At 39.0% G+C, this 14,362-nt stretch overlaps 1 protein-coding gene and 1 long non-coding RNA gene across 2 annotated transcripts; both read right to left on the reverse strand.

Annotated features, from left to right (window-relative positions):
- Window positions 1-5,051: 5,051 nt before the first annotated feature.
- LOC132605078 (uncharacterized) lies at window positions 5,052-11,348 on the reverse strand. The gene is made up of 6 exons (XR_009569016.1): window positions 9,623-11,348; window positions 7,438-7,636; window positions 7,075-7,167; window positions 6,896-6,994; window positions 6,530-6,812; window positions 5,052-5,379 (listed from the first exon to the last, which is right to left on the reverse strand). It is a non-coding gene; the product is annotated as an uncharacterized LOC132605078 (long non-coding RNA).
- A 1,293-nt stretch (window positions 11,349-12,641) lies between these two features.
- Window positions 12,642-13,831, reverse strand: LOC132605079 (uncharacterized). The gene is made up of 4 exons (XM_060318362.1): window positions 13,102-13,831; window positions 12,957-13,016; window positions 12,793-12,861; window positions 12,642-12,711 (listed from the first exon to the last, which is right to left on the reverse strand). Exons 1-4 carry the CDS (start codon window positions 13,613-13,615, stop codon window positions 12,656-12,658), a joined length of 699 nt encoding a protein of 232 aa, XP_060174345.1. The 5' UTR covers window positions 13,616-13,831; the 3' UTR covers window positions 12,642-12,655.
- Between the last annotated feature and the right edge of the window lie 531 nt (window positions 13,832-14,362).

The raw sequence follows: 14,362 nt of genomic DNA on the forward strand, positions 1-14,362 counted from the left end.
ACACCACTTCTGTGGGAGGCTTATGGATAATGATAGCGCCGTGCCTATTTGGCCGGACATGACACCACTAGTGGGCGGCGTGAGATGATCCCCCCGGACGCGGGCTAATGTTATTGATTCAGACAGTTTATGTATGTATGTGTGATACGTTTTAAAGGTAAAAGTAAGCATGCATGATTCCGCCTCAAGAAGCAAGCAGTTATAGTTATCCTTTCTTCTTATGCTTTCTATATTTCGTTATTATGTAGTCATATATGTCTTACATACTCAGTACGTTTTTCGTACTGACGTCCTTTCTTTTTATGGACGCTATGTTCATGCCCACATGTAGGCAAGGTGACGACCTAGACATCTACAAGCTCTATCAGCATACATACAGGAGCACTCCACTACTCTGGAGTTGCAGATTTTTGGTATACTCTTTTGCGCACATATTTGGAGCACAGCGGTGTCCTGTCCCATCCTTATGATTTCAAAATTCTAGTAGAGGCACGTAGATACATATGTGTGGGTAGTAGGTGTTTTGTGATCTCTTTGGTGTATATCCTGTATTATTTTGTAACCTCGTGGGCTTATGTATATACCTATATTTCGAGGAGTAAATGCAGATTATTCCATGATAATTCCGTATTGAGATTTGTATTTATTCAGGCTGAGCATGACATGTGGTGCTCGGTAGTCTAGCTCCGGGTACCCATCAGGGCCCTTAGCTGGGTCGTGAAAAAAGTAGTGTAAGTGCCTTAGGCGAATCCCACATCGGTTTAGGCGAATCCCACATCGGTTGGGGAGGAGAACGAATAGTGCTTTATAAGTGCTTGGATACCTCTCCCTTGTAGACGCGTTTTAAAACCGTGAGGGGAAAAGTCTTCAAAGCGGACAATTTATACATGCGGTGACCTGGGCTGTTACAGTTGGTATCAGAGCCGGTGTCGAGCCAGTGGTTGGGCAAACCTTAGCGAGGACGCTGAGTCCCAAGGGGGGGGGTGAGTGTAAGACTTTCCTTAAGAGAATCCCACATCGGTTTAGGCGAATCCCACATCGGTTGGGGAGGAGAACGAAGAGTGCTTTATAAGTGCTTAGATACCTCTCCCTTGTAGACGCGTTTTAAAACTGTGAGGGGCAAAGGCTCCAAAGCCGACAATTTCTACATGCGGTGGCCTGGGCTGTTACATATACAACCTTAGGAATGGCAATTGCATTTTTCTTATAACAACATAAGCAAGTAGAAGGACAAAAATTCCCATGGATGCACATAAGATTCACATTTTTTAGTTCATAGTTCAAAATTCTTTTAGACATTTTCTTCTTGCCCTATCCTATTGCAGAAAAGAAATAAGTAGGTCTTTTTTACTTAGGGTACACATAATTTAAACATGTTTTCAAACAATGGCCTATTCTGGTTGTCCTTTCTTCAAAACTTACCAAGTACATCATATCCCTAGCCGGTTTTAATGCGGCAAAATGAGAAAGAACACATCTACCTATCATGACTATGTTTAGTCTTTATCTTCTACTTAAACTTTAGACTGATGGATTCAAAAACACATTTAAAAATGGAAAGCAGGATATATTGTCTAAAATATCACAAAGAAAGGGGTCAAATATACCCTTCAGACTGTACTGCCACCTTAAATGGATGCAAACCACTGGTTTCCTTATTTTTAAGGTATTATTATGACCTAGGAAACAAGGAGAAAACAAGCCATCTTTCCAACACAAGTTGAAACCAAAACAAAGGGAGGACAGATCGTGACCGTGACTGGGGCCATGGCAAGAGGGCCAGGACCTTAGAGATCTGGGGTGAGTCTAGGGGAGGACAGACATCGCAGTATCCACGGTATCCATTCCATTCAGTAGGGAGTGCACCTCCACGGTTTTCATGTTCGAGGTTTGATCGGTCTTTTTATTTAGGAGCGGGCCAGAGTTCTAGAGCATCAGGCTCTCAGTACAGACCGGAGTCAGGCTAGATGAGGCCCCCTTTGCCGTGGTGTGCCCAGTGTGGCAAGCCACATGCCAATCAGTGTTGGCTGGTCTCAGATTTTTGTTATGCTTGTGGCCAGCCAGGTCATAGGATCGGCAGTGTCCGATGAGAGAGAGTGGGGGTATGGTTCAGTCCACAGGGTCTGTGGCTGGTTCTTTTTCTATTGTGTACCCTTCAGGGCAAGTTTCTTAGACACCACCAGGATGAGGCAGAGGAAGGAGTGGAGCATCCAGATCGAGCGGTCCTCAGCACCGCGTATATGCACTAGCCGGTAGACAGGATCGTGAAACATCTCCTGATGTTGTTACAAGTATAGTATCAGTCTCCTCCTATGATGTGTATGCACTGATTGACCCAGGTTCCACTTTATCATATGTTACGCCCTTTGTTATTGACAAGTTTAGGATAGAGCCCGAGTTGATTAAACCTTTTGAGGTGTCTACGCCAGTTTGTGATCCGATTATAGCTAGGCGAGTATACCGGGGCTTTGTTGTTATATTTTGTAACCGCCACACCGTAGCAGATTTGATTGAGTTAGATATGATTGATTTTGATGTTATTATGGGCATGGACTGGTTTGCTTCTTGTTATGCTAATGTTGATTGTAGGGAAAAAATGGTTCGAATTTCAGCTCCTCGGCGAGCCAATCCTAGAGTGCAAGGGCAATGCTGCTTTGCCTAGGGGTAGTTTTATTTTCTACTTTAAAGCAAGGAAGATAATCAGAAAAATGTACATCTATCACCTGGTTCGGGTTCAGAATGTTCAAGCAGAGTCACCGACTCTTCAGTCTGTTCCTGTGGTTAATGTGTTTCCAGAAGTGTTTTCAGGTAAGCTTCCAGGCATTCCCCCAGAAAGAGAGAGAGAGAGAGATTAATTTCACTATTGACTTATTGCCAGATACTGAGCCAATATCTATTTCTCCTTATAGGATGGCACCTGCGGAGTTAAAAGAATTGAAGGAGCAGTTGAAAGATTGGCTTGAGAAGGGCTTTATTAGACCCAATACATCACCGCGGGGAGCACAGGTATTATTTGTAAAGAAGAAGGATGACTCTTTACGAATGTGTATTGATTATAGGCAATTGAATAAAGTGACTGTAAAGAATAAGTATCCGCTCCCGAGGATTGATGATTTATTTAACCAATTGCAAGGAGCCAAGTACTTCTTGAAGATAGACTTGAGGTCAGGATACCACGAAGTTAGGGTGAAGGAAGAGGACATTCTGAAGACGGCATTCCGGGCTAGATATGGCCACTATAAGTTTCGTGTTATGTCATTCGGGCTAACTAATGCCCCAGCTGTATTCATGGATTTGATGAATCGTGTATTCAGACCCTTCCTAGATTTGTTCGTAATTCTATTTATAGATGATATTTTGGTTTATTCGTCGTCAGAGGCTGATCACGTAGAACATCTACGAACAGTGTTGGAATTCTTCGAGATAGAGAGTGGTATGCCAAGTTTTCCAAGTGTGAGTTCCGGTTGAACTCTGTGGCTTTTCTGGGTCACATTATTTCGAAAGAAGGCATTAGTTTGGAGGCCCAAAGATTGAGGCTGTGACGAATTGGCCAAGGCCCACGGCACCAACTGAGATACATAGCTTCTTAGGCCTGGCAGGATATTATAGAAGGTTCGTAGAAGGATTTTCCTCTCTTTCAGCCTCATTGACAAGTTGACCTAGAAATCAGCTAAGTTCCAATGGACAAATGCTTGTGAGCATAGTTTTCAGACGTTGAAGGATAAGTTGTCTTCAGCACCAGTTTTGACTCTTCCAGAAGGAGCAGATGGCTATGTGGTATATTGTGACACTTCAGGTGTTGGATTTGGTTGTGTGTTGATGCAGGACGGTAAGGTTGTCTCTTATGCTTCTATGCAGTTGAAGAAGCACGAGAAGAATTATCCAACCGATGATCTTGAGCTAGCGGTACTGATTCATGCTTCGAAAATGTGGAGGCACTACTTATACGTTGTCCATGTTGATATCTATACTGATTATAAGAGTCTCCAGTACATCTTTAAGCAGAAGGACTTGAACTTACATCAAAGGCGATGGCTAGAGCTACTAAAGGATTATGATATGGATATTATGTACCATTCTGGGAAAGCTAATGTAGTAGCCAATGCCCTTAGCCATAATTCCATGGGTAGCTTGTCGTATGTGCCGCCAGAGAAAAGAGAAATGGTCTGTGAAGTTCATCAATTAGCTAGCCTCGGAGATCGATTGATAGATTCAGGTGATGCAGGAGTTAAAGTTCAAGACACAGCGGTGTCATCCTTAGTAGTAGAGATAAATGAGCGTCAGTATGAGGATCTTGTTTTAGTTCATTACCGAGATACAACACCTCAGAAGGAAAAGACACCCTTTGTGATTACAGGAGATGGTGTACTCCGATATAGAGGTAGATTGTGCGTCCCTAACATTGCAGGGCTTCGTCAGCAGGTTATGGGGGAAGCACATCACTCTCTCTATTCTATTCACCCAGGCTCAACAAAGATGTACCATGATCTCAAGGAAATTAATTGGTGGGATGGTATGAAGAAAGATCACTACAAGAGAAATGGTCTTTAGCGAGGGGAAATTTGGTCGTTAAAAGATCAAATCCGGTCCCTATAAGTCAATAACGACGGGGTAAAATTCGGTCGTCACCGGTCATTAAAAGCCCCGTCGTTAAAACTTAACGACCAGATTGCAAACCCAGTCGTTAAATATCTTTTAACGACAACAACTAATCCAGTCGTTGTACTTCCTTACAACGACCAAATTTCCCTTCGTTGATGACCTCTCTGGTCGTTAAACCTTGAAATAAAACAACAAACTCCAGTCGTTATTAAGTACTTTTAGCGACTGAAATTCCTTTCGTTGATCAAAATACTTTTAACGACCGAAGTTCCTTTTGCAAATTTTAATAAAAATAATTAAATAATTCATAATTTTCCCTGCTCTTCTGAAGTAGTATTATTTTATATGCTTTCACATGCAACCTAAAACATACCAAATAATTGATATTCATATAAAATTTCATTGTTAGGCACAAAAACCTAAACATCACATTAACTACTGAAAAACATATATGGTCACTACCCAGTGTAATCCCACAATAGTGGGGTCTGGGGAGGGTAAGATGTACGCAGCCTTACCCCTACCTGGGTAGGGAGGCTGTTTCCGATTGACCCTCGGCAACCCTCCTCCTTTATCCGGGCTTGGGACCGGCAATGTGAGCGTGTATATATGTCCAACAAAATAAATCCATCAAATCCTAAAAATTGAGAAAAGGAAATTGTAGCATATGTACAAATGACGTCTCTGCATCAATACTAATAAAACAATAAACATAATGCGCTTCAACTTGCTCTGCACTTTGTTCAAGCACATTTCTTCAATCTTCAAGTTCTTGATCTGTTAAAAGAATAATCCATGTCAGTTTAGTAACAGAATGCCTGCTAGCTATTTTCCAAGTTTTAAAAATAAAGGAATAATTTAATCACCAGTTAGCCAAACAATTGGAGCAAATATATCATGCATTAGCTATCAACATGTTAGCATAGTATGAATAGAAAACAACAAAGAGCTACAGAACAGTTGAAAAACATAGATTTATCATAATATACCTCTATACATGTCAAAAGTAAATATATTATCCGAACCAATAGATCCTTCTCACTCGTAGCCATTTCATTCTTAATCTTAATGAAATTTCAACACTATCAATCACCCTAAGGTTTTGGCTTGACCCTAAAACTATTTCACATTAGTAATGAAGACTGTCATTTTGCTACTTGAAAGAAAGGAATTTCTAAAGGAGCAAATAGATTGTATTTGAAGTATACAAAAAATGGTTCAGCCATATAGTAGCTAACATATTCTTAAAGGCTTATAATTAATCTATACCATTTTGATTTCTCAAAACAGAAAGATGGCAACGTGGAGATAAAAATGATCAATAAAGCTATCACAATAAGCTTCTTCCATCTTGAAACAGTCACAACTAGAAATTACCTGGTGCATTATGGGACAATCAACACACATTTATTTTTAATTACCTTACACAAATTTGGGTGCGCACACACACACACACACACACACACACACACACACACATATATATATATACCTTTGCTGGAGGGTTGATCACTGGAGGTGATCTCGACCCGTTCCATTGTTCATTATATGATCCGGAAAGAATATATAGTCCAAACATTACCCAGCATATTTTCCACAAAGCAACTCTAATTGTTCACAAACAGTTCAACCAAATAGACATATCCGATGAACTGCTCTTTTACCCAAACGCCATCATCATCATCATAAAAAATTAACAAATAAATGCACAAATCTCAAATGCCAGAAGAATGCATAACTGTTGACGTACACAATAGAACTATTTCAAAAATTAAAACACTTGAATCTAGTCTCTAGATCAAATCATAACAGTAAAACAGGCTACTGCATTAGCAAAGTCGTTATCAAAGAGGAGCACTTGTAAAACATATCACTAAATCTATTGAGAAATACGCATTATGTAATAGCTGACAGAAAATTTACTAACCTAGTGGAGGTGATGAAGGCTGACGAACCAATATACGTTCAAGCCGTTCATATTTACTCTCCAGAATATCCATGCGGTTTTGTAGTCATTCCTTTTCTTTTTTAGTTGTTTTAAGCTCTTCCAATAATGCAGCCTTTGAGGTGGTACCACCTTTCAACTCCTTAGCGGTTATCCCACCCCCAAATCCAACTGCATGACTTTTGCATTGACATCCAAAGCACCTTTCCACTACCTCAATATTAGTAAGAGACGGTTCAGATTATATCAGCTCTTGGATTTCAGCCTATAAAATATAAGAATGTTTAAAATATTGCAATACACTAAAGAAGAGGAAGGATGTTAAATGAAATTTATAAAAAGACATACATATTTTTCAATGGTTTCAGGTTTGACAAGCTCATCATCCTTCTTATGAGTCTCAAAGAAAATAATTTCCATGTTTGGTGGATTACCATCTTTGCCTCCCTTTACAATTAAAAAAACAAGTCACATAAATCTTTCATACAAAGAGGAAATTTCCTCATAGGGTTACACGATTTGCTTACCATTTCGTAATTAATCTCTCTATAAGGTTTGCTACCCGTACGATGAGGCATAACTACCTTAGACCTATTGACTGAGTTTCTTGTACTTGCTTCCTGCATTAACAACAAAATAGTGAAATTATTATAAGGTAGTTTAATGATTCTATTTTTAATGTTAGCTTTGAAGCTAGGTAGCAGAGAGTAAATAGAGAAAAAAAAAAGAGTATAAAAAACATCACTGCAACTTTATTTTGTGGGTCCTGTGGAAAGAATACATCAAAAATATTCTGATTTTTTTTTTGGCCCTGCCATAAATTGTTCTTGAAAAGTAATCACATGCCACTTGAAATAAGATGCTATTTGTTAATGGCTATGAAATCATACCTTAAGATAAGAAATGCTCCTTGACCAACCATTGCCAATCACTCTTTTCTACTCCTGCCACCTCATCTTTTAGAACCTCATGCAATGACTTCGATTTCATTTTCTTGTGCAATGATCCTCTCCAATTATTCCAAAGTTTTCTCATATGTTGCAGAACATGACCTCTATGATCAATCATGTCATCACTGTCAAATATTTCCTGAAATAGAGAAAAATATCAACAGAAGTGTCTTGAATAAGTGAAAACAAGGCATCAATTTACAGATCACCAAATATAGCAGTAACCTGGAAGTTTTAGGATCAAAAATCAATATTCCAAATCAATATCAAGTATTGTTTACCAAAACATAATGGAATGATCTTAATGCATTACGTACGGCCATTCTAAAACATTGTCAACTTAAAGGAGAGCCTATTATTGGATATTTGTGTAATAGACATGTTCTTATTAGGTGTAGCTTCTTTGAAGATTATGTGACACTTATGTCCAAGCCTTGCTTCTGGATTAAGGATAGAAATTTATCTTATCCCATGAGAACGTTGAAGTGGGATCCTTCGTTCACTCCGGAGGAAGAAACAAGTATTGCTTTAGTTTGGATTTCCTTCCTTGCGCTTCCACCTCATTTTTTTGTGGAGGAAGTGTTTTTCTCTTTGGCTTCAGCAGTGGGGAAGCCATTGATGATTGATCCAGCTACTAAAAATAAAACGAGAACTAGTTGTGCTCGTGTCAAGGTGGTGGTTGATTTATTGGAGAAATATCCTACAAGAGTGCAAATTAATATTATTGATGTTAAATCACGTTGGGTGAAAATCCAATATGATTTCATGCCCAAATATTGTAAGGAGTGTAGTTTGCAAGGGCCTGATGAGAGTTCTTGTTTGAATATTCATCCGAAATTATTTCCAACCAATGAAAATAGTGATAATGTAGTCGTGGATGTTACTGGTGTTAAAGAACCAAACAACGTTAATGTGGAGATTGAAGAACAACAAGGCTAAAGATCTATACACCAGTTAGAAAATAATGGACATAAAGGTAAGCAAGTCTCAACTGTTAACAATGCTAAAGAACCTGTTAAAGGTAATAACAAGGGCAAAAATAAAGTTTCTTACCCAAACAAGGTGAGGAATCATGCTACTATGGTGTTACAGAGTGGGAAAGTTGTGGGCAATGTTAAGAATGTGTATAAGTGGCAAACTAACCAAAGGAAAAATCAGAGACAAAAGAATGTTGATGGGAATAAACAACAACTAGCAGTGCCTGCAGTAAAGCAAACTGTTGGAAATAATGTTGAAAACAGCTTGCTACAGTAAGTTCTAAGGCTGTGCAAGTTGTTAACAAATTTGATAGCTTATGTGGTAACAAGAGGATATTAATGGCTACAGATGATGATGTTATAGTTATGTAGAGGGAACAAGAGGATATTAATACTCAACGCCAGGAAAAGGATGTTGATTAATGATACTGGTGGTATAGCTGGAGATACTCAGAAGAAGGTGCATATTGCCAGTGAAATTAGCACTAAACTGCAGGTGGGCACTGATGTGCAAATGCAGGTAATCAGTCAAGTCGTGGATATGAGTGCTGAGAAGCTGGCTGAAAAAATAGTACACAAACAACAGCAAGTTCATGCGACTAAGAGTGCTTCAGTTACTCCATTTCACTTGAGGGATGCTGTGGTGCAAACAAGGCAACAAGCAGACAAGGAACTTGAAAATAATGTGTCTCCCAAGGCTAATAATCATAAGCAGCATCATACAAATAAAAATTTTACAGCTCACAAACAACAGCCAGATGAAGTGATGAAGAGCAGTGGGAACAAACATGCTACTGGTTCTAATCAGCAGATGCAACAACAAAAGAATAATGGTAATACAGGAGGCAAGTCATCTCAGGTGGTACACAATGATGCAAATAAGCAGAATCAACTGGGTAATGCACAGGTTTTGCAGCATTCAAAATCCAATGTCAAAAGCCAAAATCAGGTTGCAGTAAAAAATTCTCAAGGACACTTGCAAGTAGCAGTAGCAGGAAGGTAAAGAAGAAGAATTGATATGGATGAGGAGTCTACTGCACAGAATTTTTTTAATGTTTCTAGGGAGGGTGATATATCACCTAGACATTAATTGTCATATCAAATTTTCACTTTTATTAAATCAAGAAAGCAATATTGTATATACTTACAGTAACAGCTTTCCACATGTGCTCAAGCTTATGTTCTTCGATGTCCAACCATGAGTGTACTCGCAGCGGGCACATATTACAATCACGAACTAGCAAACCCAAGTGTCTAGAAAATCAGGCGTGATTTGGCCCAACAACTCAATTTTGGTAGAAAGTGACTCTTAACTTTTCTCCAGGTTTCAGTCGCAAAACTTTCTTACAAATGTTATTCCTCTCACTTTATTTGTCTTTTCAGATTAACATGGACCTGCAAAATTTAAAGTACGTCAAACAAAACAAAACGTCCAAGCCACTAACAACAAGAAAATATTACACAAAAGAAAATAAAGTACTAGTTTCACTAGTTTGAGCATCTTGAGCCCCTTCAGCAACTTTTTTTGCCTTTTGAGATTCAAATGGACCTGCAAATTTTAATCTAAGTAATACAATACAAAAAATTTCAAGTCTATTAACAACAAAAAAATATCACACAGAAGAAAATAAAATTCTAGTTTCTTAATGAGGGGCAAAATGGGAAATATGGTTTTTTAGGTCGAAAGGTTTGTTAGAATGATGGATAATGATGTATACAATCATTTAAAATATGTTTGTATGGAGAACCTGGTGGTTTGGATTATCAAGACTGATTTTTCATGATCAGGGGCAAAATGGGAAATATGGTTTTTTTGGTTCAAATGCTTGATGGGAAGGTACATATTGATGGAACCATTCATTTAAAACTGTTTTTGGGTGGAGAGCCTGGATTCTAGGTATATGGAAATGATGTGTTGCAGAGTTGGAATTGGTTTCTAGTGTAGCCTGGTGGATATGTAGCAGCTGGTAAGCAGCGGGTTAGAGTTGCAAGGCACTGCAGTTGATTACAGTGGACAATTGTTTAGTTGGAGGAACAGCTAGTGTTTATGCAAGGAGAAGTACAAAAACAAGTAATGCAACATGTTTGTAACATGGTATGGGAGATAGAATAGGACAACAACAGCAGTTTCCACTAATGCTGGCCTTTCTCAGACATGCATTAGAGGAGCAGCATGGAAAGGCACAAGGTGCTGTAACTTTGCAGCCTGGTTTGATTGTTGTTGGTGCACAAGGCAGCATTTGTTGCTGCTGGTGTGCATCAGGAGGGGAACACACACACAAACTGCTGGTGGCATTTGTTCCTACAACAGTTAGGAACTACAACTGGTTACTGTAGAATCATATAAGGCATCAACTGGGATGGACAGTAGCAAATGGGAAGGTTTGATACAACAGCTTATTCAGTTCAGTGGTGTCAATCATATGTGGCATCAGCTGGAAACATATACAGAGGAATGGACAGTAAAATATGGGAGCAGGAGTAGGTTAAACTACTGTTGGTGCTGTGTCTATTAGACAAGCATGTCTATCAGACAAGCATCAGAGGTGCAACAGCATGGCATGGACAACAAACTAGGTGGCTCGGACCTGGTAGTGTGGAAGGAGTTCAGCAGCAAACTTAGTGGCTCAGACCTGTTCGTTTCCATGGCATGGGCAACAAAAGGTGGACAGGAATGAAGAAGCTGGTTATTAGGATGTGCAACTGTAGATCAATGCAGTAAATTGCACAGTACTGCTGGGGCATACTGATGCTCTTGCAGATCAGTGCAGTAAGTTGATGCTTCTTGGTCATGCAAGCGTCAGAAATGCAGCACCCATTATTCCTGGTGGTAACCAGGAGGGGAGTATATTGAAAAAAAAAGGGGGGGGGGGGGGGGGGGGGGAGGGGTTTGAATATGCAGAGAAGGCTGGAGGTTTTTGCTAAACTACAGAATGATATTACACAAAGCAGTAGGACCAAGTTGAAGGCTGATGTGATGACATTAACATCATAGTCATGCTTAGGAGATACAGGTTCTACTGCTTCCTCTATCAGACACACATCAGAGGAGCAGCCTGGTGCTGTCACTTTGTAGTGTTGCTGTTGGCACAAGGTGATTTAGACTAATAATGTGCAACAGGCTGTTGGTGTGATGTAACATGGAGACACAAGGGTGGTGAGGTGGAGAGAAAGGGATCGCTACCATCATGTTCAAGGAGAGAACATGATGGTACTTTATTTCTCACACTGGTTTATGTTTTGCAGGTACCTTGGCAAGGAGAGTGCAAGCTTAGCATGGACTCACAACAACAAAAGGAGGACACGAAAGCTGGAAGATGGCTACATTATACATACAACAACTGAAGGGAACCACTGCAGCTTGAGTACTGCTGCAGCTAGTACTACAGACTATGCAGTGATGCTGAAGAGCTGCATTGCAGGTGGCAGCCTAGCTGGTCTGGCAAAGATGCATCAGCTGCTACTGATCAGCACAAGATGCAGCAGGAAAATAAGTGCAGAAATCCAAGAGGTTTACAACTGCAGAGTGGCAATCACAAGCTACAAAAGCAGTTTCTTTGAATGCAAGAGGGACTAACTGGAACTCTATCAAATCTTGATAATGCTGCACTGTTGTAATTTGCAAGAACTGCTTATATTGCAATATCTATCATGGAAATTGCAGTAGAAGATCTATAAATTACAACTGGTTGGAGGCACGATTTACAAATATGGGACATGAAGTCGAATTGCTGCTCTTAATGAGTGAGCACATGGAACACTACAGACCTCTTGAGTACACATGGGCATACAATTTCTATTTAGTGGCTATTTCTTAGTTTGTGGTATTAGCACCCCGGGATGCTCATCCTACTGAGAACTGGTCATTAGTTAGAAATGTACTGCCTTGGTACATATTGAGGGATAAATATAGAGCATGTGAGATATAGAAATAGAAGTTCTTTATGGAGCAATTGTTTTCAAATTTCATTCTATTAGAATTTTTTTAACAATTTGTAATATCAAATTAAGACAAGTTATAAGTCTTAATTTGATCATTATTTTAAATTTTGTAACTTCCATTAGCCTTTTTGGCTACATTTGTACAGACTTCTGGATTTTTTGATAAAATTTATAAAATTAGCCCTAGGCCAAAAGCCTACTGGACTTTATTAGAAAAACAATATTCTAGTTTCGCTTCTCTAACCATCTCGAGTAACTTCAACCACCTTTTTTGCCTTTTGAGATTCAAATGGACCTGCAAATTTTAAGTCAAACAATACAAAAAGTTCAAGCCCACTAAAAACAAAAAGATATTACACAGAAGAAAATAAAATACCAGTTTCACTTCTCTGAACATCTCGAGTCACTTCAGCCACTTTTTTTGCCTTTTGAGATTCAAATGGACCTGCAAATTTTAGTGTAAGTCAAACAATACAAGAAGTTCAAGCCCACTAGCAGCAAGAAAAATATTACAGAGAAGAAATTAAATAGAAGTCTCACTTCTCTGAACATCTCGAGTAACTGCAGCCACTTTTTTTGCCTTATGAGATTCAAATGGACCTGCAAATTGTAGTGTAAGTCAAACAAAACAAAAAGTTCAAGTCCACTAACAACAAGAAATATTACACAGAAGAAAATAAAATACTAGTATCACTTCTCTGAACATCTAGAGTCACTTCAGCATCTTGATAAAGGGAGTCTTCCATTGGATCAAAATCAGGAGGCACAAGGATACTTCTCTTTGTTGGCTTATTTAGATTAGAAGTTGCTGGAGTACAACTTCTATTTTTTCCAATTGGAGTCCTCTTTTCAGCAGTAACTCTTACGCTTTGTCCTCGACCGCTTCTGTCACTTCTGTGAGCTTCTTGAGTCATTTCAGCTTCTTGATAGAGGGGGAAATTGTCTTCCATTGCTTCGAAATAATGGTGCACATTGAAATTTTTCTCAGCTAGCATATTCAACTTAGAAGTTGTTGTATTACAACTCTTATTTTTGGCAATTAGAGTCCTCTGTTCGACATTAACTCTTAAAGATCCCATTACTCTTAAGCTTTTCCCTCCCCGTCCCTTTGCTGCAAAGGAACCAGGTTGAATGAATTCATGCTTAGCAATCTTTGAAGCTGATCTCATTTCATACTTCTGGATTTTTGAGGGATTCATGTCAAGCTAATACAAAAAAAAATATATACGAGCAAAGTTGGCAAGTTTTCAAAAAGAAGAAAAGTAAATTGAGAACGACATTCAGAATGAAGACACAATGTACATGTCACAAGATTCCTTGCATAAACCATTACTACTATAGTAAGAGTGAGGTAATATTCATGATTAATTCATTGGGAAAAAAATTCAGAGTAAATAATAAAGAATCAACAGCAAGACTCAAAACCCCACGCCAAACCCTAGCTTTTTCCGGCCATTAATGGCCAATCCAACCATGAAGCAGCCTCCTTCTGAGGTTGCTCCACCCCAACCCACCCTAGACAATACAAAATTACTAAAATCAGCAATTTTAAACAACAACGATCCACAGGCCACTGGTTTGTTTTCAAACAGTGGAGAAACAAATATTGTGCCTCCTACTCCATTGAAACCTATCATATACGTGCATATTGGGGAACCAACAATTCAATATTCCATGGAAGAAATTAATTAGATGATCATTCACAAGGAATTACACTATGCAGTTATTGGTAAGTTTACATATGGAGTGCCCGACATGCCATTTCTACGTATTTCACTTGCTAGGCAGTGTGAACTAAAAATTGATGCTACTATTGGTTTTTTGTGTAATAGACACATTTTGAGTAGATGCAAGTTGTTTGAAGATTACATAACTCTCATGTCTAAGCATGCGTTTTGGCTTAAAGAATCTCAATGGTCCCATCCAATGCGAACACTTAAATGGGA

The sequence above is a fragment of the Lycium barbarum genome, chromosome 8 (assembly GCF_019175385.1).
Source record: "Lycium barbarum isolate Lr01 chromosome 8, ASM1917538v2, whole genome shotgun sequence".
NCBI classification, from domain to species: Eukaryota; Viridiplantae; Streptophyta; class Magnoliopsida; order Solanales; family Solanaceae; genus Lycium; species Lycium barbarum.